This window comes from Brassica napus, chromosome C8, assembly GCF_020379485.1.
Source record: "Brassica napus cultivar Da-Ae chromosome C8, Da-Ae, whole genome shotgun sequence".
NCBI lineage: Eukaryota > Viridiplantae > Streptophyta > Magnoliopsida > Brassicales > Brassicaceae > Brassica > Brassica napus.
Window position 1 is genome coordinate 2,182,656 of NC_063451.1, and position 23,678 is coordinate 2,206,333.

General features: G+C 39.2%; 6 protein-coding genes across 10 annotated transcripts; 3 read left to right on the top strand and 3 right to left on the bottom strand.

Annotated features, from left to right (window-relative positions):
- Positions 1–22: 22 nt before the first annotated feature.
- LOC111208744 (zinc finger CCCH domain-containing protein 4-like) lies at positions 23–2,879 on the bottom strand. Its single transcript, XM_022708125.2, has 4 exons — positions 2,668–2,879; positions 1,807–2,076; positions 1,492–1,715; positions 23–1,004 (listed from the first exon to the last, which is right to left on the bottom strand). The coding sequence occupies exons 1-4, from the start codon at positions 2,770–2,772 to the stop codon at positions 167–169; spliced, it is 1,437 nt and encodes a 478-aa protein (XP_022563846.2). The 5' UTR covers positions 2,773–2,879; the 3' UTR covers positions 23–166.
- Positions 2,880–7,114: 4,235 nt separating this feature from the next.
- Positions 7,115–10,856, bottom strand: LOC111208576 (neutral ceramidase 1). Of its 4 annotated transcripts, none has more exons than XM_048765642.1 (11): positions 10,704–10,855; positions 10,150–10,506; positions 9,648–9,856; positions 9,253–9,576; positions 8,907–9,171; positions 8,566–8,836; positions 8,363–8,488; positions 8,226–8,289; positions 7,966–8,138; positions 7,605–7,899; positions 7,115–7,514 (listed from the first exon to the last, which is right to left on the bottom strand). In XM_048765642.1, exons 2-11 carry the CDS (start codon positions 10,464–10,466, stop codon positions 7,255–7,257), a joined length of 2,304 nt encoding a protein of 767 aa, XP_048621599.1. In that variant the 5' UTR covers positions 10,467–10,506; positions 10,704–10,855; the 3' UTR covers positions 7,115–7,254. The 4 variants fall into 4 exon arrangements, with proteins under 4 accessions (XP_048621599.1, XP_022563465.2, XP_022563464.2 ...); XM_022707744.2 differs by having other exon boundaries at positions 10,150–10,501; positions 10,704–10,813; XM_022707743.2 differs by having other exon boundaries at positions 8,907–9,576; positions 10,704–10,856.
- A 487-nt stretch (positions 10,857–11,343) lies between these two features.
- LOC111208577 (ras-related protein RABA2b-like) lies at positions 11,344–14,926 on the top strand. Of its 2 annotated transcripts, none has more exons than XM_048765644.1 (4): positions 11,344–11,620; positions 12,516–13,961; positions 14,410–14,547; positions 14,780–14,926. In XM_048765644.1, exons 1-2 carry the CDS (start codon positions 11,453–11,455, stop codon positions 12,999–13,001), a joined length of 654 nt encoding a protein of 217 aa, XP_048621601.1. In that variant the 5' UTR covers positions 11,344–11,452; the 3' UTR covers positions 13,002–13,961; positions 14,410–14,547; positions 14,780–14,926. The 2 variants fall into 2 exon arrangements, with proteins under 2 accessions (XP_048621601.1, XP_048621600.1); XM_048765643.1 differs by having other exon boundaries at positions 12,516–13,783.
- LOC111208485 (methylsterol monooxygenase 2-2-like) lies at positions 13,559–16,117 on the top strand. The gene is made up of 7 exons (XM_022707505.2): positions 13,559–13,783; positions 14,410–14,547; positions 14,780–14,925; positions 15,098–15,217; positions 15,295–15,507; positions 15,599–15,679; positions 15,760–16,117. The coding sequence occupies exons 1-7, from the start codon at positions 13,754–13,756 to the stop codon at positions 15,830–15,832; spliced, it is 801 nt and encodes a 266-aa protein (XP_022563226.1). The 5' UTR covers positions 13,559–13,753; the 3' UTR covers positions 15,833–16,117.
- Positions 16,118–20,997: 4,880 nt separating this feature from the next.
- On the top strand, positions 20,998–22,209 carry LOC111208834 (probable inactive L-type lectin-domain containing receptor kinase III.1). Its single transcript, XM_022708378.2, has one exon. It carries the CDS (start codon positions 21,028–21,030, stop codon positions 21,997–21,999), a length of 972 nt encoding a protein of 323 aa, XP_022564099.2. The 5' UTR covers positions 20,998–21,027; the 3' UTR covers positions 22,000–22,209.
- LOC111208891 (tropinone reductase homolog At1g07450-like) lies at positions 22,184–23,409 on the bottom strand. Its single transcript, XM_048765949.1, has 5 exons — positions 23,366–23,409; positions 23,074–23,281; positions 22,665–22,881; positions 22,491–22,597; positions 22,184–22,409 (listed from the first exon to the last, which is right to left on the bottom strand). The coding sequence occupies exons 1-5, from the start codon at positions 23,407–23,409 to the stop codon at positions 22,218–22,220; spliced, it is 768 nt and encodes a 255-aa protein (XP_048621906.1). The 3' UTR covers positions 22,184–22,217.
- Positions 23,410–23,678: the final 269 nt, after the last annotated feature.

The window sequence follows — 23,678 nt, forward strand, 5'->3', positions numbered from 1 at the left end:
GTCACCATTTTAATTTTAAAACTTGGATTTGATAACTTTCATTAAGAACCGACTTGGGAAATAATATTTTTCAAAGTTTAAACTAAAACAGCTGAAAATGATTCATTCAGAGTATAAAAAGCTTTTTAAACATAAAAGTTGCTGAACATTTTAAGCAAGGATTCTTCTACTGAGATGAATCAGTAGTAGTAGAAGCAGCAGGAGGTTGTTGATAGGATCCTGAAGGTGCTCCAGATCCAGCAGGTGCAGAGTCAGGTGGTGGAGCAGAGACTGCGCTTGGTGCAGGTCTTGATTCAGGACCAGGTTGCTGTGGGTACGATTGGTAAGCAGCTGGAGGTGGCGCATAGTGGTGGTGCATAGGACCAGGATACTGCTGCTGGTAAGGCGATGGCATATATCCATATGGTGCTGGCGGGTATAGCTGGTGCGTAGGCATCATGTAAGAAGAAGACGAACCTCCGTTGTTCTCAGTGGTGCTTGAACCACCAGCTTCTTGGGTTGAAATGACTGCACCCATTCTCTGTGGGTCCATAGACGGGTAATAAGGCTTGTCTTGGTTAGGTGGTGGTGGGTGCATGTAGTACTGTTGCATCGGTGGCGGTTGATTATGTTGCTGAGATATAACGGCTCGAGGTAGCAAACCACTATGAGCCACACCGCCCTGTTGGTTCGAACCATCTTGATCAGGTCTGGGAGCCTGAGGCCTTCCCCACATGAGTTTTAGCCTCTGACCATTGACGACTAGCCTGTTGGAGAGCTCTTGCGCAGCCTTCTCTGCTCCTTCACGGGCTGTGTATGTGACGAACGCGCATGCTTTGTCTGCCAAGATTCGGATGGACTCGATCTCTCCATAAGCGTAGAACTGATCTCGTAAGTCCTGCTCGAGAATTCTTGAATTAAGTCCACCGACATAAAGCGTTTTGATGCTTTGATCGTCTGGTGATTCTAAAGTGCCCATCTCACCAGCTTTTCCAAGTAACTTCATCGCAACCGGATCATTAACACTGCGAAAATGTAAAAGAAAATTAGAAATAGTTCAAACCGACTGTTTGACATGAATAAATGAGACTACATGAGAGCCGACGACATAGCATAGTTCATCGCAAGAATTGACTATCACAATTCATATATGTTAAGACTAATACATTAATAGCATCAACGTCAAAGACTTGAAGGTTTCATGAGAGAGACCCATTACGATACCCTCAATGTTGATGCTCTAAGAGAACAAAAAATTAGAAAAGGCTATAACAAGACTAAGTGAACATAGCTAAGTTCAGCTCAAGAATTGAACATCACGATTCATATATGTTAGTTGCTTCCAAAGAATGAATGTCTAAAACTGATCAAAGAGTAGTACCATAGCAGATACATGTAAAATTAAACAAACTTTATCAAGGGAGATCTTCATTAGGGGAGGTACTGAAACAAGCATTTGAGAAGGCAACTAAACATCAACAAAGTCAACGCATACAGAAGAAAATAGCTTACCCATAATAACGGTCTTTTATGTTCTGCTGAGAAAGCTCTCCTGTTTCAGGCATCTCATGCCGGTAAGGACATTCCTCACCTCTAGTACACTCACCCCTTATGAAGAAACTACAAACATGTGCTCGATTCCTCTTATAGTACGGTGTTGTTCTTTGAAGCTTTAAAATCGTATCATTAGGACGCATCTTCCCAAATGAAGATTCATAATCCAGTCCAGCTCTAGTCTACATAACAGAAAAAAAAAATCACTTGAATAAGACCCCCACCATGTGAAAAACTAAGTTACTCATTAATGTGAGAGTTGGTCATTCATACCTTCCTGTCATGCTCCTCAGCGAAGTACTCTCTGTTAACATCACTCTTTGGGATAGAGTCATGAGTACTAATGTTAAGCGCAGTGTCCCTAGCTTGAACAGGAAGACCATACTCAAGATCAAGAAGACAGACTTGACACACATTCTTCAGCTTGCAGCAAGTCTGACAAATCTCCGTCTTCTTGTATCTAGCATCACGCCCAGGTCTCCACCTAAACACCGTGAAAGGTCGTGTGCATATCTTGCACTCCTTATCATACTCCGCCTTGGTCTACACACCAACAAACAACACTTCAATCAGAAAGCAATAATCAAAATTCGAAATGTAATTAGACGAATCTGGATCTAAAAACCAAAGCTCCGACGATTTTTATAGCTTCTTAAACCCTAAATCTAACTTTTACTAGGTTTAAATACTCAAATCTCATCAACGAGCAAGAGAGGAATCAACATTCGCCTTATACTCCGATTTGGTCTACACACTAACAAATAACACTTCAATCAGAAAGCTATAATCAAAATTCGAGATGTTATTAGACGAATCTGGATCTCAAAACCAAAGCTCCGAGCGAATCTGATAACTAATTAAACACTAGGCCTAACTTTTACTAGGCTAAGTACTCAAATCTCATCAACGAGCAAGAGAGTGAAAGAGAGGAATCAACACTCGCCTTATACTCTCTGATTTGGTCTACACACTAACAAACAACACTTCAATCAGCAATAATCAAATTCGAAATGTAACTAGACGAATCTGGATCTGAAAACCAAAGGTCCGACGAGTTTGATAGCTTCTGAAATCCCAAACCTAACTTATACTAGGTTGAGTACTCAAATCTCATCTAACGAGCAAGAGAATTACCATTCGCACGTAGGGATTATCACCGAGGCAAGACTCGCAGACGATTGGGAAATCGGAGCGCTCCCATCCATCGGCGTCATGATCTCTGAGAATCCTATGAGCCATCTCTCTTCCTTTCTCGCGATTCACTCGATTTCAATCTCGAGCACGACAAGGTAACGGCAGACGACGGTGCTATCTATCCCTAATAATAGGTCAAAACCCGCGTGTGATTTATCTTTTACGTATTTACAAAATAAACCCGAAACTTTTACCAGTAATGCAAAATTAACTTTTATCTTTTTAAATTACAAATCAAACCTCGAATTAGCGGGTAGCAAATGTGTTAGAATTAAAATTCCCGCCGGAAAATAAGAAAAAAGCATATAAATTGGATTGTATCAGTAACTCTAAATCGTTAGACAAGCGATTATGCTGGTAGAGATGAACGAGCCAGTGTCACTCTCATTTGTCCTGAGCTATGTTTGAACGGGATTCAGTCGACTAGAGTGAAAGAAGTCAGAAATGGGATGACTAAAGACGTTTTATTAGATTCGAACTGAAGGGTTACAAGAGTGACAGGAAAGTGAGAGATCAACAAGATCAAAGAGATCGCTGAAACCCTAGATCTAGCCGCTTAGTGTGTAAAATCCCCAAAAGTCCTTTTTCTTGTTGCTTCCTCTCCCCCTTTTATAGGTCTTCTGTCCTTGGTATCCTAATTTCGTACCTCTTTGGGCCTTGATGCGAGAGACCTAGTATGCGGGCCTGGACAAAGTTCCCTCCAAGCCGGATACTTTCGGTCGGCTTACTCGACCGGCTAAAAGTACTCTAAGTTCGAACTGACGTGCTTAGCCGCCGAGCCTACCAAACTAATCCAACTTGCTGGATTAGGGCCTGTTATTCGATGGGCCTTGTGGAGGGATGTAATCCATCTCCTACAACAAGCGTTGCCTATCTCCGATCAACTTCGCCTTCCTGGGAGCAGACTTTATAGGTTGGAGGAGAAATGGAGTTAACTGATAGAGACGATCGTTGGAGTTTAACTGTGGCGACTAGGAGTTCTCTAGCGGCTTTTTGATCCCCTCGCAATGTTTTGATTTTTCCGTCTGTGCCGGGGAACTTGACACACTGGTGATAAGTAGATGGAATGGCCTGCATTGAGTGTATCCAGGGGGTTCCAAGTATAGCATGGTAAGGGGCCTTCGTGCTTACAACGGCAAACTTGACAGTTCGAGTGACTCCACATGCGCGTACCGGAAGGCAGATTGTTCCCAGTATTGTTTTGGAGGATCCGTTGAAGCCGGTTAATGTTCTGGAGGATAGTTTTATGTCGTCGAGATCGACTCCCATCTTCTGCAGAGTTCCTCGGAAGATGAGGTCGACGGAGCTTCATGTACCAACGAGGACCTTGGTGACGTCGTACTCCCCAATTCCAAGGACGACAAGAAGAGGGTCGTTGTGGGGTACGTGAATCCCCTCAGCGTCATCCGGCGAAAAAGTTATCGGAGGTTGTCTTGGCGGCCTAGTCAGCCACCTCTGCGAAGTCGCGACCTGTCGACAGTAATCCTTGACGGAGCGAACAGAGTTTCCGCAAGGAGGAGAACCGCCCATGATGACATTTAGTTGTTGTCCCGTTTTTACTTGCTTGGAGTCTAAGAAGGCGCGTAAATCGGTTGGTACGCTGCTGTCGTTTTTTTACGACGGAGTGTCGTTGCTTGATGTCTTAGTTTGCTCCAAACGCCTCAGGAGGTCAGTGGATTTCGAACGATTGAGACGGATGCGAAGATCGCATGCTCCTGCGTTAAGTTTATCTCGAAGGTCACCGTTTGAGCGCTCTTTGGGATCGGGGTCACCTGTTGAGATACGCCGGGACTTCCGTGCATCCAACGTTGTTCGGAGATCATTGTGTGTGGAGCTGTTGTTATCTTCGGATTCAAACTTTCGTTTCAGAACATCTCTCAAATCTTCGAGTACAGATGTGTCATCGTTCTCGTTGTCCGACGACAAGGTTTGCTGAGCGAGTATAACCTCAATGCGCCTGCGGTTAGCTGGTTGCTCTTCGTCGGCTGAGGAGTCTCCCTCGCCGTTACCCATTGGTGCATCCTCCTCGTCGTCTCAATGTTGAGTTTCGCTATGTCGACCTTTGCCTGTAGCTTTGCGCTGGGCTCTCCTTTCTTTATTGTTGCTCCAGCTCTTGCCGTTCTTCGGCTTAGCCTTTAGGGGTCCGAACTTGAAGTCGCCACTTGCTAGGGATGAGAGGTAGTGCGCATAGAGTGACTTGTACTCTGTCGTATCGTGCCCTTTGACGTCGTGATATTTGCAGTGTTTGGTGAGATCGACGGTTCTGGAAGGTTCTGCCGCTGAACCTGCTGCTGTTGTGGCCTGGGTCGAGCAAACGACGTCGACTGGTTTGTCGGACGAATCGAGCTCCCTTACCCACTTGTTCCAACCTTCTCCGCGGACTACGAGAGTTGAAACCGGCACGTTGTTCTCATTGACGACATAGATGTATTCGTCTTTGCGGCCGTTTTTGTCGATTGGGGCATGCTGGCGCGGTTCTTGTCGCGTGTTGGCGTTTTTAGCCGCTGGAGCTTTGGGTGCGTTCATCTTGCTGAGAATGACATTAGTATCTTCTTCCATTCGGATGAAATTATCAGAGCGCGCGATAGCATCCTGGAGTGACGTAGTTGGGTTTTGGTATAGATCCTCTCGGAATTTAGAACGAACCAACAATGTGTTCCGCAGGGCGTCGATGGCAATACCGTCTGGGATTTCAATCCTCGAGACTACGGCTTTGAAACTTCTCCATGTAGTCGCGGAGGCTCTGGTCTTTGGTTTGGTTAAGGTTCCACAAGCTAGAGGCGGTAGCGCTGCGCTTGGTGAACATAATGTAAGTCTTGAGGAAAGCTGCTGACAAGTCACAGAAGCTTCCGATGGAGTTTTCCTCTAACTGGGAAAACCAGGTTAGGGCTTGCTCGTGGAGAGTTTCGACGAATAGTTGGTAGTAGCATGCGTCCCTTTCTTCATCGGAGAGTCGAGCCCGCACCATCGCGATGTTGAAAGCTGTCATGTGTTCCACCGGGTCTCCGCCGGGTTTGTACTCGGGTAGGCGCAGCTTCTCTATCTTTCCGAGTTGCACACTAGTCAACGCGCTAGTGAAAGGGGTGCGCGATGTTGCAGCGAGCACGCTCTCGATTTGCGGGGCCGCGCTGGTTACCTGATGGATCTTCTCGCTCATTTGTTGGAAGCTGAGTTTGAGCTCGGCGATCTCGCGTATGGTTGCGGGATCGGAGCCTACTGGGGGGGGGGGTGTCGGCGAGAAGGGTTTCATTAGGCTCCGAGTCGTCTGAGACGTGGTCGCCTCCGGTCGCCGTTGGGTTGGTGTTAAAGAGGCGACGACGTATCTGCTGGGGACGGCTCGTTTGGCCATCGGGAGCTGTGAGTGCCGCGACAAAAGCAGCTAATTGGTCGTTGGTCGTCTTTTGGACTTCGTCTTGATGAGCGAGTCGAGCCATGATAGAGCTCATGAAATCTGCGGTGATGGGTGGCGCGGCTTCGGGCGTAGGGGTTTGTTCTCCGCCCGGAGCGCCCACGGTGGCGTCGTCATGAACCATGTAGATCTAGAACGTTACTTTAGTCAGTCCCCAATGGGCGCCAATTGTTTGAACGGGATTCAGTCGACTAGAGTGAAAGAAGTCAGAAATGGGATGACTAAAGACGTTTTATTAGATTCGAACTAAAGGGTTACAAGAGTGACATGAGAGTGAGAGAGCAACAAGATCAAAGAGATCGCTAAAACCCTAGATCTAGCCGCTTAGTGTGTAAAATCCCCAAAAGTCCCATTTCTTGTTGCTTCCTCTCCCCCTTTTATAGGTCTTCTGTCCTTGATGCCCTAATTTCGTACCTCTTTGGGCCTTGATGCGAGAGACCGAGTATGCGGGCCTGGACAAAGTTCCCTCCAAGCCGGGTACTTTCGGTCGGCTTACTCGACCGGCTAAAAGTACTCTAAGGTCGAACTGACGTGTTTAGCCGCCGAGCCGTCCAAACTAATCCAACTTGCTAGATTAGGACCTGTTATTCGATGGGCCTTGTGGAGGGATGTAATCCATCTCTTACAAGGTACATGAATTCCTTCACTAAGGCAACTCCATTGTCCGACAGAGTTACTATCAGCTTATCGTCGGAACTACCAGTAGTGGTGGAGTATAAGGTAGCTGAGATGGGTTACATTCGTTACTATCTGGCGCCTAAGATAGAAGAAGATGAAGAAGACACTAAGGCCCAAGACCCCTTTGTTTCCTTGTTGATATTATTGTGTGGTAGTGGAGTGTAAGTTTCCTTGATAATGTTATTGTGTAATTCCTTTGTATGCCCCCTCTAGAATCAGTTGTTATATGCTTTATGATAACAAAGTTTGGTAAGATACTAACTCCAATTCACTAGAGCAACAACATACTTTGTATGAGAATAGTTACAAGAAAAACTGTATTGAATTCCATTTGACATCTCAACATCAGTGCATAACATCATACAGATACGTGCACCAGACAGGCATTCATGTAGGCTTATTTTATAAACAACTATACTTCTACTTTAGTTTCTACTTGTTTATGTTACGACAAAGGCACTAGACGAGCCTGTGAAATGCTGGACTGAACCAAAGAGCCTCTTTGCAGCACCAAAGTGGGTGATCCTGTAAACACCTGGTGATGCAGACTCAGGAATTCTCCATTCTATCGTGGCTTGACTCCGGGAGCTAAACCTCTTAGGCCTCGACCACTTGAACCTCAGACATAGGTCATCGTCGTCATAAACTGGGGTCCAACTCTTGTCCTCCCTCTCAAGTCTCTCCACCAGAGCAAACGTACCTGCCATGAACAAAGTATATCTCAAACAATGACCAAGCCACTCATTTTGAAACTATCTATGACTTAGAAGCAGACGTAAGGATAAAGCACCTTCTGTCAATAGATCGTTTCTAGGACAAGCTGACTGGAATACAACAGCCACCAGGTCACTTCCCCTCTTCACGGACAAGTTTTTTGGAACGTCCGAGATTACATCGCCAAAACTGTCTCCGCCAGGAGTTGAGTCCATCACGACTGGCGTGAGGAAGCTCACTTGCTTGTCTAGGAGATTAGGTGGCTGAGGCCCTGGCTGAACAGTCCTACCAAGGACGAGAGATTTGGAGAGCTTCTTGAACTCTTGAATGTAGCCAGTGAGGGTATGTGGGCCAAATAACGTAGACGCGCCCTGACAAATGCAACAGATACATATTAAGTGGAACAAGAAGGAGCCAGTGTGAAAAGAAGCTTTTACCTCATATCTTTGCACTTGGTACTCCTCAAAGGTAGTCACATACTGTGAGTAGCCATTCGCCAACCCAGCTATCACCACGTGAATCTCACCACCGCTCAGTTCTTTATCACCGCTGCTTTTAAGCTGTGTCTTGACAGCATCACGGAGACGCCTTCCAGCCATAGTTGTGAACTCTGACAAGCAAGACAGTCAGGAACATTAAACATCACATTAATACTCATTATCATGAAGTGTGACAAAACCGCAGATTCCTCCACTACCTCCAGGAACGCTGAGAATGAAGAGTTTTCCAATACGTAGAATTTGCAATGAAAGAATTGACGGCTGGAGAGCAATGAGACAAAGTTAGAACCGTAAACAATACTCAAAAGGAGTTTCACAACTGTAAACTACTTACAGCCCAGGCATAAGGCTTTGTCATTTCTCCAGTGTCAAGCAAGATGGGTTTTGGGTAGTGACAATCCATTTGTTTCTTGTGAGGTGTCTTAAGAGCGTTTCTCACCATCCTCCAGAAAGGGTTCCCCTGATTTATACAAAAGCAAGACTTGAGAAAGAGAAAGCATGGAGCCAATATTAACTTATTGGCACTTTGACTAATACCTTATCATCTCCCTGTGTAAAATCAAATGCTCCTGGTCCATCTGTGGTTCCAGCAGCAAAAGCAAAACCCATTGCTGCAGGACATGTTCTTACAACCTCTGAACTTCCATCTTTTTTGGTTAGTGTCACATTAAGCTGTGAGAAGTCAACGTAAACTTGGCGGTAATCAACCTTCCCTTGTAGCTCTTCAGACGCTTTATTAAAAAGATCCAAAGCCTTTTTGAATTGTCTCTCACCAATTACACGTGTACTCTCAAATTCATCAGGATACCTGCAAATAATAAAATCATGAGAATTTAATCTTCAATAAAATTTTGAGCTTATCTAAAATTTTGTAATACCCTGGTCCACGCCCATAGCACAGCTCATTTCTCCCACCGCATGTACTGTGATTAAAGTCACAAGGAAGACCAGTGTCTAGGCAAAACGCTCCAAGCACATTTGGGCTAACGTCACCACAGTTTGTCTGACAGAAAGCAGAAACAAAGCCAGGCTTGTCCGCCTTCCTCAGGGGACTCCGCACACGCCTCGCCGAACTCGATACTCTAGTTGCAGCCCTACCAGGTTGTGACTCAAAGTAAGATGCAAGCTCCAGCAACTCCTCATCTGCGTCAGATACAAACAAACTCAACTTTTTCTCTTGTTTCATCATTAAACACACAATGTGCAGTTGTGATAAAGTCTTACGGCTGTCCTGATGATTTCTGATTATGCTTGAAACTCTTCTAGGTATCTCATCTGAAATAAGCTCTTCCCTCTGTTCAAACCAATCCTCCATTAATCTTGCTGCAGCGCCCTTGTTGTCCCCACTGATCAAAGAGTTTGTACGACTCATGGAAGTTCCATGAGTAGCAAACCAGTTGAAACTACCTACTGGACCCCACTGATCATCCACAAACTTCAAGAGAGTCATTTCTTTATCGGTATCATACTTGTATTCACTCCTTTCCTCTGAAGGATTGTTAAGATATGCACTTGGACTCCGGTTAACGCCAGCATCCAAGAGCTCACCTACAAGGTAAGTTTAATTTAGCCAAACGAGCCATAGCCAATAGAGAAGAGTAACATCTTCAATCATTTACCGTTACTGATAAAAATTGATCCAGGACGGAGGTTCTCGTGAGCTTGGATGATACTATTCTCAATTCCATCCACAAGCGCATCAAATGACTGACGAACAAAGCCAAGTGATGTTACAATGTACACAACGTACTGAAGATAGCCTCCTGGACCAGCATGAGTGTGAATGCCACTGATGCCAACATTCTTTTCTGTATACAGGTCCCCATATCTACAAAAGAAAGTTTAATTACAATTTTTTTTAGTTAATTTAAATTAAATTTAATTAGTTCATAGTACAGACTAAGTAGAATACTTAACCACAGTGTCCCGTGACCGACCAACTAATCTGTGGACCCCAATGCCCGACATTTATAAATCCCATGGTGGCCAAGGGGAATCAAACTGTGGGTTCACGGTACTCGGTTGGTTACTTAACACTATTTCGCCTAATATTATCTATCTAAATCCACTCTTAAGCGATTACTATTCAACCTAGGAAACGATTAGGACGCATGCGTATACCTTGCCTTGAGCCTCTCGATCACTTTTAGTGTAACAATTTGTGAAGCCATGCAAGCGTCGATGTTAACAAACACAACAGGCTTCCCTTGTGGCTCAGAGACAATGAACGTCCGAGCGCGGAGCCTGAAGTGGATACCAGACGCGACTTGCGCCGTGTCAGCGTAGCCCATCATGTTGACATCGGCGGCAGGGCCGGTGATGTCGTAGCTTCCAAGTCCAATTAGATACTCAGAGTGAGAGTGAACTTGCATCCAAAACAGTGTGGATATGTATAAGAAACTGCTCCATAATCTCATTAGAGATTGTCGCTCCATCATTGTGATCAAGTTCCTCAACCACTTCGCCTTACCTTCTTTACTAATCATAAATAACAGATTTTCTTGTTATGCAATCAGATAACCATAGCTTTGAAAAAAAAAAACAGTTCCAAGAACATTCGATTGAAATCTCAAAATCTGGTTCGGTTTAATACATGTGATTCTAAATTGGTTGACCGAAAAATAACCATTGGGAATCAGTAAGATACACATGCAGAAGAGAAACTAATATCTAACCTGAATCTCGAGAGGGGATTGTTCTAAAAGCAACCGGAGAGATGAAGAAAAGTATTTGGTGCAGAAAGAGAAAGAGAAGAGTCTGACAGTCGAAAGGAAAGCAAATGAAATTGGTGGGAGAGATTATTTTCTTTCTATTATTTTATTTCTTGTCAAGGATGACGGGGCTCAATTGACTTCTTTATAAAGTTTTGGGCCAAAATCTGTAATTTAAATCAGGATTATGGGCTCAAATCTAAAGAAATTAAAAATAAAATGCGCACTACTGTTGAGCCCATATCCCATTAGTCCATAAACATAATACATACAACTATTTGTGCCCAAATCTTGAGTTGAATCAAACTTTCGGCTCAAATCTTACATGAATTTTATTTAAAAAAAGTGTCACCCCATATATCTCATTAGTCCATAAACCTTTAATACATTAAGAATTAATAAATTTTCAACTTTTAAAACTAAGCTTTGAAAATCTTAAACGCTACATCATAAACGTTAACCATAACATTCAACCCCTAATAATGATAAAAATCCAAATTATTGAGATTATTTATTTTTTTTACTGGTTAAACTGACATAATAATTCTAAAATTTAAAAGAAGCTTAAAACTATAAAATGGGTGTTTCAGTTAACGTATAGAGAAGAGAGACGAAAGGAAAAAAAAAAGTAATCGCAGAAAGAAAAAAAAAAAAGTTTCCACTCTCGATCCATCCTGATCAAACGCTAGGATCTGAGAGAGAGAGAGAGACAAATGGCGAATCATCGTTTAGATAATGAGTACGATTACTTGTTCAAGATCGTCCTCATCGGCGACTCCGGCGTCGGCAAATCCAACATCCTCTCCAGATTCACCAGAAACGAGTTCTGCCTCGAATCCAAATCCACCATCGGCGTCGAATTCGCCACACGCACTCTACAGGTGATGATCCATCCATCTTCTCTCGCATTTTGAATAATCTGCATCGTTTAGATCTGAACACAACTCCTCGAGGATCCGCCACGTTCTATTGAAAACAACAACGAAAAACAAGAATCGATTGGAAACGAGTTTGAATCGCCAGAACAACAACGAGGTTGGGGAAGGTAGAGATCAATCGGCACTCAGAGAAGCTCGAAGACTCACGAATGTTGAAGACCAAGAAGCCATGGATGGCTCTGATTGCCTAAGTCTGATACCATATTGAATGTTTCCAATTAAAGCTAGCTAGAGTTTGTTATAGTGCCGGGCATTCGTTTTTTCGGGTCGGTCGGTTTATCCGGTGTTCTGCTTATTTAGGTTGGAGTGTTTTGAAACCTTTTAGGAACCAGGCATTTTTCGGATCGGTTCGTTCGGGTAATGTTGGGTTCGGGTAATGTTGGGTTCGGGTAATGTTGGGTCTGGGTCGGGTTTCTATTTTTTTCATAAAACTCGAAATTAAACCGGAATATAAATAATTCGGGTTTTGTTTGTGTTTAAAGCCAAAAAAATTGGAAGAAATCCCCAAAACCCGAGTTAAACCCGAAAAAATATTCGGGTAGTTCGGGTTTTTCTGCATATTTTTTTAATATATTCAAAATAATCGGGTACCTGTTTGGTTTTCAATTCGGTTTCGGTTTTTCGGATTTGGAAATATAGGAACCGTTCGGGTTTTAAAATTTTCGGTCCGGTCTCGGTTTCGGTTCGGTTTTCGGGTTTTGGATAATATGCCCAAAACTAGTTTGTTACATGGTTTCGTTTATATATTACATCGGTTTAGTAAAAGGAAGTTAAACCAATTGGTATAACATTTAACCAAGATATGATCTAATATGTTCATGCCTGTTTCTTTCTATAGGTAGAAGGCAAAACAGTGAAGGCTCAGATTTGGGATACAGCAGGACAAGAGCGTTACCGAGCCATCACAAGCGCTTACTACAGAGGAGCCGTCGGGGCTCTCCTCGTCTACGACATCACCAAGAGACAGACCTTCGAAAATTCTCTGAGGTGGTTGCGCGAGCTTAGGGACCATGCTGATTCCAACATTGTGATCATGATGGCTGGAAACAAATCTGATCTAAACCACCTGAGATCCGTTGCTGATGAGGATGGTAGGTCTCTGGCTGAGAAGGAAGGTTTGTCGTTTCTGGAGACGTCTGCTTTGGAAGCGAGTAATATCGAGAAAGCGTTTCAGACGATCTTGTCTGAGATTTATCATATTATAAGCAAGAAAGCTTTGGCGGCGCAGGAAGCTGCAGGTGGGCTTCCTGTTCCGGGGCAAGGTACTGCTATTAACATATCGGATTCATCTGTAGCTAACAGGAAAGGTTGCTGTTCTACCTAGTTACCTCCTCCCCAGCTATATGGCAATGACTAATCAATTTCAAGACTTATCTCTTTTGATCTCTTACCTTCTTGGCTTAACTTCAGCAAAAGTATAGCATACCTTTTTTTTTTTCTTTCCAGCTCTTTGTTTCTTTTTTTTTTGGTAATTCGATTTATGTTACAACAGTATGTTTAGCTGTATTGAAACTGTGATCATTCACACCATTCCACAAAAAGGAAAGATTTTTTTTGTTTGTTTCTTTATTGTTATAACTAAACATATTTATGCATCTCCATTTCATAGATGAAGCCCTTTGCTACAGTGTTACATGGTGTATATCAGTGGAATAGTAGCAGCCAATGGTGCTCTGATAAAATCAGTCTAACCATCAGAGCTTTTCTATTTTGTGAAATATTATGATTATATGACACCGAGAGACATGATCATAAGTTGATAATAGTGCTCGTTTCACATAAGATGCTACATGTATAAAGATCTGAAAATGTGGGAACAAAAAGAGGAATAAAATAAAGACGTGGAGACCATTAAATCTTAGAAAGAAATGGAGGTGGAGGGTGATGCGCACGAGGGGTGTCCGTGTAAAGCATTTACTGCACTGAGAAAAAGTCCGCCTGAGAGAGAGACGGTCAAAAAAGTTAGTTGGTGAAAAAGAAGAAGAAGATATTTTCGCACGGTGACAGTCTGTTTGTTCTCTTCACTCGTTGCCTCTCCTCTCTCTCACACCTCTCTCTCTGCGAATAGATCCAGCAATGGGTTCCTTCGTCGAATCCGGTTGGCAGGTACCTCATATCTCCATTCTCCTCCCTGTTTCCGATTCCCTAGTGTTCATCGATTAATTACATGTTGTCTCCGTCTCTTCGCTTACTTTCACCTCGCCACATTGTGATTACATGGGCGATTTATGTCACATGTGATCCGCTGCGCTTCTTGGATTGATTCGATCCATCGGATTAAAATGTGAGCTCGTATTCGATTACAGTAATGCGTTAGATCTGGATTTGACTATGCTAGAGAGCGTTTGGAGCTCAAACAGCTGTTTAGTGAATTGAATCTGGGCGTAGAGAGTCTCTATCTGCTCAAAACGTGAAAGCTCCCTTCAGATGAATCACCGTTTTGGATTTTGCACATATTTTTTTTTTTGTCAAGGAGATTATTTTCATTTGATCCGTTCTAGTAAAAGAGTTCAACCTTCAGTGAAATACGTGATAGTTACAAGCAATACTGTTTCCTGGTTACTTTTACCACTTATTGATGCAGAAAGAAAGATAGACTCAATTGATGATGATGATACTACCATCAGTTAAATGTTTTTCTTTTACCATAGTTTCTTTTGGCTATCTTGGCTTTTTATCGCAGCACTGAAATGTAATTGCTGATCCTTTTGTTTTTCTATGGCTGATGGCAGTACCTTGTGACGCATTTTAGCGACTTTCAACTGGCCTGCATCGGGAGTTTTCTCCTCCATGAAAGCGTCTTCTTCTTATCTGGTCTCCCTTTTATTTACCTCGAAAGACATGGCTTTCTCACCAAGTACAAAATTCAGGTATGTATGAATTTGATATTGATATTGATACTTTTTCGTGATTCGTTTCAATAGGATCTCTTATTAGGTTGATCACCAAGGAATCAGTCACTTGTGTAATTGTTTCTTCCAGTTCATGACTGATTTTAAAAATAAAAATTGTTGTTTCACTGATTAAACTAATTTATTGTCCTTTCTCTCAGCTTCTCTTTGTTTTATGATCAACAAATACTGTTGTTTTGGTCACATGCAGGCAAAAAACAACACACCTGCTGCTCAAGGAAAATGTATCACTCGCCTGTTGCTTTATCATTTCTGCGTGAATTTGCCCCTCATGATGGCTTCCTATCCTGTCTTCAAAGCCATGGGAATGCGAAGCAGTTTTCCTCTACCCTCCTGGTATTATCAGGTTCCTTTAGTGCTTGAAGCTTTTTTTTCCTTTGGGTTCTGATGTTAAACTCTTTCAATTGGCAATTCAAAAAAAAGAGTGTCAGTGTCTAGCATCATGAAAGAACCTGAGCTTATGTTTGATCAGGTCATATAAGACCCTCTTTTGGTGATGCTCCTGCAGGAAAGAAGTGTCTGCCCAGATATTGTTCTACTTCATCATTGAGGATTTTGTTTTCTATTGGGGACATCGGATCTTGCACTCAAAATGGCTTTACAAGAACGTCCACAGTGTGCATCATGAGTAAGTTTCAGTTCATATTTTACTCTTTTTAAGTTTGGATAAGTTTTGAGAGAGCAGCCATTTTATAATTATCCCAGATATGCCACACCGTTCGGTTTGACATCAGAATATGCTCACCCCGCAGAGATTCTATTCCTGGGATTTGCTACCATAGTTGGTCCAGCTCTCACAGGCCCCCACCTGATTACGCTCTGGTTATGGATGGTTCTGAGAGTGCTTGAGACAGTGGAAGCACATTGTGGCTATCATTTCCCATGGAGTCTCTCAAATTTCCTTCCTCTGTATGGAGGGTAAGATCACATTACCTAGCCAGCTCTCTTGAAAACTTAAAAGCTTTAACAGATTGCTAATAATTGAAAATTTTCACTAATATGGTTACAGTGCTGACTTCCATGACTACCATCACCGCCTCCTCTACACAAAGTCTGGAAACTACTCTTCAACTTTTGTGTATATGGACTGGTAAACATCTGATCTGAGCTATTATTATCTCTTTGCATTTGTAATAGGTACCTCAACAATTTCATCTTGGTGTTCTTCAGGATCTTTGGTACCGATAAGGGCTACAGAAGACTCAAGTCTCTTAAAGAAAATAGCAACTTGAAACAAACGTGAAACTACCTGTTTGAATTGCAGTGAAAAAATTTTAGCTGGAAATGCATATTTGCTGAGTGTCCGTTTTGCATCTCTGTGGAGGTCTTTCATTCTGCAACCTCGTCTTCTCGTCCATGTTGATGCAGCTGTTCTGTGACTTAGTTCATTATGTGTGTCTAGAATTGCTCCTAATGTGCCCTCCTTGAAAAACATTTGGTACTTCTAGCTGAATAGCCTGTGTTGTGTTGGATTTGGCAATTGAATCATTTGGTATGAGTCAGCTATTTGATTTGTTGCTTAATATCACACACGTCTTTCTTTTTTCCTAGGCGGAGTGGTTTTATCAATGCTTCTAAAACCCGATCCGAACTGAACCAGACTACTTTCTGGATCACTGGGTTAATCTTGGTTAAACCGCGAGTTAACATATTAATAAATTGTAATATATAGTTTAAATTTTGAGAAAAATTCAAAAAATATAATAATATTGTTTTAATGCATAGTTGCCTTATATACTAATATATGGTGATAGTCAAAGAGATTTGCAATCTTTGTTGTCTTCATTTCTCTAGAGAATATCGATTTTATAATTGTTAAGTCCACTAATTTAAAGAGTATATGAAGTTTTACTAAATTAATTTATAAAAAAAAAGTTGAACGATGCTCATGTAACATGAAAGATGGTTTAACATACATTAATACAAATGTAGAATGTGGTTAGAAATTTTAAAACAACACTAAAGATTATAGGCTTTATATAAAGCATTTACCAAAATTCAATATTTTTGTAGGGGTTTAACAGATAGATTTTGAGAAGAAATAAAAAAATATGACAAAATATTGTTTTATTGCATAGTTGCATCCTTGCATTCTTCACTAACATATGATGATGTTGAAAGAGGTTTGAAGTTTTTGTTGTCTCCGTTTTAAAAAAAAATAATAATGATTTTATAGTGCTTATTTCACCGATTTAGGGAGTATTATACTAAATTAATTGATAAAAAATTATAACGATTCCTATAAACTATGAAAAAGAGTTTAACATACATTAACACAAATATAGAATGTGGTTAGAAATTTTAAAACAACACTAAAAAGTCTGGGCTTCAGTATATAGAGCGTTTAACATAAAACTCAATATTTCGTATAGGTTTTTACATAGATTTTGGAAAAAATCAAAAATATAACAATATTATTTTAATACATAGTTGCATCCTAAACTAACATATGATGATGGTCAAAGAGGCTTGGAATCTTTGTTGTCTATGTTTCTCTAGAACATAACGATTTTATAATGGTTAGTCCACTGATTTACGGATTATATGAAATTTACAAAATTAATTAATAAAAAATTAGAAAATGTCCATATACCATGAAAGAGAGTTTAAAATACATTAATACAAATGTAGAATGTGATTATAAATTTTAAAACAACACTAAAAAATATACGATTTAGTATATAGAGCGTTTAACGTAAAACTCAATATATTCATAGCGATTTATACATAGATTTGGATAAAAATTCAAAAAATATGACAATATTTTTCAATGGATAGTTGCATCCTGCACTAACATATTATGATGTTCAAAGAGGTTTGAAACCTTTGTTGTCTCTGTTTTCCAAAAGAATAACGATTTTATAGTGGTTATTCCACTAGTTTAGATAGTATTACGAAGTTTTACTAATTAATTGATAAAAAATTAGAGCGATTCTCATATACCATGAAAGAGAGTTTAACACATTAATAAAAATTTAGAATTTATTTACAATTTAGAAAAGCAATAAAAAGTATAAGTTTCAGTATATAGAGTGTTTAACGTAAAACTCAATATTTTTCGTATGGGTTATTATTAACACATAGATTTTGAGAAAAATTAAAAAAATATAGCAATATCGCTTTAATGCATAGTTGCCTCCTGTACTAATATATGATGATGGTCAAAGAGGTTTGAAACTTTTATTGCCTCCATTTGTCTAGAAAATAGCGATTTATAACGGTTAGTCCACTAATTTAGAGAGTATATGAAGTTTTACTAAATTAATTTATAAAAAAAAAATTGAATGATGCTCATGTACCATGAAAGATAGTTTAGCATACATTAATACAAATCTAGAATGTGGTTAAAAAAATTTAAAACAACACTAAAGATTATATGCTTCAGTATATAAAGCATTTATCAAAATTCAATATTTTTGTAGGTGTTAGTTAACACATAGATTTTGAGAAATTTTCAAAAAATATGACAATATTGTTTTAATTCATATTTGCATCATGCACTAACATTTGATGATGTTGAAAGAAGTTTGGAGCCTTTGTTGTCTTTGTTTTTAAAGAAAATAACAATTTTATAGTGGTTATTTCACCGATTTAGGAAGTATTATGAAATTTTACTAAACTTAATTGATAAAAAATTATAATGATTCCCATAAACCATGAAAGAGAGTTTAACATACATTAATACAAATGTAGAATATGGTTAGAAATTTTAAAACAACACTAAAAAAGTTTGGGCTTCAGTATATAGAGCGTTTAACGTAAAACTCAATATTTCGTATGGCTTTATACATAGATTTTAAAAAAAATAAAAAATAAAAAAATATTTTTTTAATACTTAGTTGCATCCTAAACTAACATATGATGATAGTCAAAGAGGCTTGAAAACTTTGTTGTCTATGTTTCTCTAGAAAATAGCGATTTTATAATGGTTAGTTTATTGATATAGGGATTATATGAAATTTACTAAATTAATTGATAAAAAATTATAAAGATGTCCATGTACTATGAAAAGGAGTTTAAAATACAATAATACAAATGTAGAATGTGGTTAAAATTTTTAAAACAATAGTAAAAAGTATAAGATTTAGTATATAGAGCGTTTGACGTAAAACTCAATATTTTCGTAGGGGTTGTTTATACATAGATTTTGAGAAAAATTCAAAAAATATAATAATATTGCTTTAATGCATAGTTGCTTCCTGTACTAATATATGATGATGGCTAAAGATGTTTGGAACCTTTGTTGTCTATATTTCTCTAGAGAATAACGATTTTATAATGGTTAGTCCACTAGTTTATGGGGTATATGAAGTTTTACTAAATTAATTAATAAAAAAAATTGAATGATTCTCATGTACCGTGAAAGATAGTTTACCATACATTAATACAAATGTTGAAAGTGGTTAGAATTTTAAAACAACACTAAAGATTATAGGCTTCAGTATATAAAGCATTTACCAAAATTCAATATTTTATAGGGGTTAACACATAGATTTTGAGAAAAATTTCAAAAAATATGACAATATTGTTTTAACGCATAGTTGCATCTTGAACTAACATATGATAATGTTGAAAAAGGTTTGGAGCCATTGTTGTCTCCGTTTTTAAAGAAAATAGTGATTTTATAGTGGTTATTTCACCGATTTATGGAGTATTATGAAGTTTTACTAAATTAATTGATTAAAAATTATAACGATTCCCATAAACCATGAAAGAGAGTTTAACATATATTAATACAAATATAGAATGTGGTTAGAAATTTTAAAACATAGCAATATTTCTTTATGGTCAAACATAGAAATTTTAAAACATAGCAATTTTGAGAAAAAAATAAAAAAAAATAGCAATATCGCTTTAATGAATAGTTGCCTCATGTACTAATATATGATGATGGTCAAACAGGTTTGGTCATTTTGTTGTCTCTATTTTTCTAGAGAATAACGATTTTATAATGGTTAGTCCACTAATTTAGGGAGTATATGAAATTCTACTAAATTAATTATTAAAAAAATTTAAACGATGCTCATGTACCATGAAATATAGTTTAGCATACATTAATACAAATGTAGAATGTGGTTAAAATTTTTAAAACAACATTAAAGATTATAAGCTTCGGTATATAAAACATTAACCAAAATTTAATATTTTTGTAGGGGTTAACATATAGATTTTGAGAAAATTTCAAAAAATATGTCAATATTGTTTTAATGCATAGTTGCATCATGCACTAACATATGATGATGTTGAAAGAGGTTTGTAGCATTTGTTGTCTCTGTTTTTTAAAGAAAATACCGATTTTATAGTGGTTATTTCACAGATTTAGGGAGTATTATGAAGTTTTACTAAATTAATTGATAAAAAATTATAACGATTCCCATAAACCATGAAAGAGAGTTTAACATACATTAATACAAATGTAGAATGTGGTTAGAAATTTTAAAACAACACTAAAAAGTTTGGGCTTCGGTATATGAACATAATATTAATAACCAATGAAAAATATTAGATAATATCAAGTTTTATTTACAGAATATAATTAAACATTTAAAATTTTGTTTTAATTTCAATTTTCATCCAAATAGAAACTACCACCACCAAAATAGAAAGATTTTAATGATTAGATTAGAAGGATGTGTTAAAAAATAGATTTACTTAAGACGAGATTTACAAATTGGGTTAGATTCCTGGAGAGCCTTAACCAGATCTGTACAAAGAACAAAGGTCAAGATGCCAACCATCCCTCATTTCTATGAATACAATGTATAGATAAAAACAATCGTTTGTATTGTGAAAATACTGTTTTGTAGCAGCTTCTATTACTTTGGTTGGATTGTTGGATGCACAAACTAGACCCCATATGAAATCATTTGGATTTTAATTAGTTTCGACCTTTCGGGTTTATCAATAATATTCTCACTCAGCTGGTTGTTTAATTTACACATTTGTTAATTAGTTAAAGTGATGACAAGCCTCGAGTCAATTATTATTTTTGCTTTTATATAAACAATACGTATAGATTCTTACTTGCACGTATTTCTTGAAAAAACCTTGTTTGGATCTATTTTATTGTATACCAGGCTAGTTTGGGAAGTTTGGCCCTACGACGTATCACGATCAGCTAAACTCAGACTTGAACAGTTCATCATTTACTACTTCAATGGAAATGAATTTATTTTGTCAGATTTTATTATGTCTTAATACATGGATTCTATATAATAAAGAAAATTTCGGTGGTTTATTTTTGTCAACAAAAAGATTTAGCTGATAAAACGTCAAGTGCTGATTGGTTTTCTGGTAATAAATATATTTTTCTTATATTAAGCTAACATATAGTTAAAATAAATGGTCTGTTTCCATGTAGTTTATATACATTATTACGAGAGAACAATTAATAAGACAAGCATTAGACTCTAATCTCTTTCATTTACTTCTCCATCAATGGCTGTTACATCCAAATCAATTACTCTCTACATTATCACTCACTTATGTCTAATTTCTGGCGTCTTAAGTCAACAACAAGAAACCGAGTTTCTTCACCATGGATTCTTAAAAGGCAATATACTAAACTACGGATCCACAAAGATCCTCCCAAGTGGTATCTTGGAGCTAACAAACACCACGAGGAGGCAAATGGGTCAAGCCTTCCATGGCTTCCCCATACCTTTCAACAACTCTAACTCATCAAACCCTCTTTCTTTCTCCACAAGTTTCGTTTTCTCAATCAGCGCACCAGGTCATGGCCTAACCTTCATGATCTCTCCCACCATGGACTTCACCAGAGCCATGGCGAGTCAGTTTCTCGGTCTCTTCAACGCTTCAAACAACGGAAACTCAACAAACCGCATCCTCGCGGTGGAGTTTGACACGGTGAAGTCAAACGAGTTTCTTGACATCGACGGTAACCACGTGGGGATCGACGTCAACGGCTTGGTCTCAGTTGAATCTGCACCAGCTGCGTTTTTCTCAAACCGGCATATCAAGAATATAACCTTGAAGCTTTCTAGCAAAGATCCGATTCGGGCTTGGATCGAATACAATGGAGTGGAGATGGTTCTTAACGTCACATTGGCTCCTCTTGACATTTCTAAACCTAAACTTCCTCTTTTGTCAAGAAAGATGAATCTTACAGAGATTTTTAACGACAAGATGTATGTCGGATTCTCAGCATCCACGGGAAACATGACGAGTAATCATTATGTTATTGGATGGAGCTTTAGTAGAGAAGGCAAAGCAAAAGAGTTTGATCTCACTCTACTTCCTTCAGTTTCAGCCCCATCGCCATCTGAGTTAGATGACTTTGATCTTATTTCAGATGCTCCTTCGGATTCAGCAACTGCAAACCCTAAACGCACCAAACTGATCATAATCTACACACTTGTAATAATGTTCTTTAGAAATGTTTCATTCTAGTATTCCCTTTGTTATTACATTGATAGATCTGCTGATACATCAGTTCCTTGCTTTCCAATTGCTTTCCAAGACAAAGTTTAAGGTGCACAAAAGAAACAACAAAAAAACACAAAAGTTTAAAAGTTCATAAGCTTGATATTATTTAGTTTTCAACAATATATATAACTAAATTATAATACATTACTACAACATTGTTGTTCTGGAAGTGTTTTTAGGGTTTAAACCTCTGGCTTGTAGGAGAAGCCATTAACAGTGAAACCTCCATCAATACAAATGGTTTGTCCTGTTATATAAGAAGCTGCAGGGAGACAAAGAAAGGTAACCAACGAGGCAACCTCACGCGGCTCACACGCACGACCTAATGGAGTTCTTGAGAAGATAGCCTCCGCAAATTTCTCATCGTCAAGACGCTGAAAAAAAGCCAAGATTCAGGTTATTACAAGAAGAAAGAAAGAAAGAAAGAAAGAAGAACAAGAAACGTTTTAGCTTACTTTTTGGACAAGAGGAGTTTTTGTCATCCAAGGAGCTACAGAGTTAGCCCTTATGCCATCACTTGCCCATTCACATGCCAAGTTCCTTGCCAGTTGATTCATGCCTCCTGCATTTCAAGTTGCTTAGATGTGTATATATAGACATCATTTAAAAAAAAAGGGTTTTGAGTGAACCTTTTGTTAAGCTGTATATAGATACAAAACCAGATGAGACAACCCCACATACTGAAGACAAGAACACAATGCTACCAAATCCTGATGCCTTAAGTAAAGGATGGGCCAGTTGCGAGAAGTGATAAGCAGACTCCAAATTGGTAGCTATTTGACCTGAGAAATCTTGTGCTGTAAACTCTGTAGTCGGCTTTGACACAAGGGTACCAACATTGTTGATCTGCGTCAAAGCAAGTAATGATAGTGATGAAAGACATTAAAAATTCATGAAATGTCAGAGATAGTTCGAATGACCGTTGAGAAAAAAACTAATATTACATTATGTGGTTTCGGGTCTGGGGGAATTAGGGCTTTGGCCGAACCTCCTGGTAATTCAAAAAAAAATGAATGAAAAAACTAAGGATTAACTTACAAGGATGTTGAGTTTGCCACTGAATAGAGAAGAGACCGTCTTCATCAACCCATCTCTCTGAGGTCGAGAGGATACATCACACACTGAGCCAGTGACTTGAAACCCTTTCGCTTTCCATTCACTTAAGCATTCATCAAGCAGAGTTTGGTCTCTGTCACACGTGTGAATCTTTGCACCAAAACCAGCAAGTTCCTCCACTATCGCATACCTGAAGTGTTAGAGAGGAATTTAGCATTCTCACATAAGGCCCGTCGATTAATAAGATTCGGACCAATCTTATCAGGAGACTAACCAGGATCTAACATGACGATCGGTGTTGGAATCCAAGCTAATCATTTGGGCCTCCCGATCAACTGGATCAGTCTTGGATCATCAGGCCATCGCTCGATCGACTCAGCCTCACGATCAAATGACCGACTGGACCAGTATCGGCCCATCAAGCTATCGCTCGGCTGGACAGCCCATTAAACATCAAATTAAGCCCAAACTGCCAGGGCGAACGAGTGAGAGACATGTAGAGCCTATAAAAGGAGAACGAATGGAAGGAAGGAAGGGATCCGCAAATAGACACTAAGAGATTGACGGCAAGATCTAGGGTTTACGAT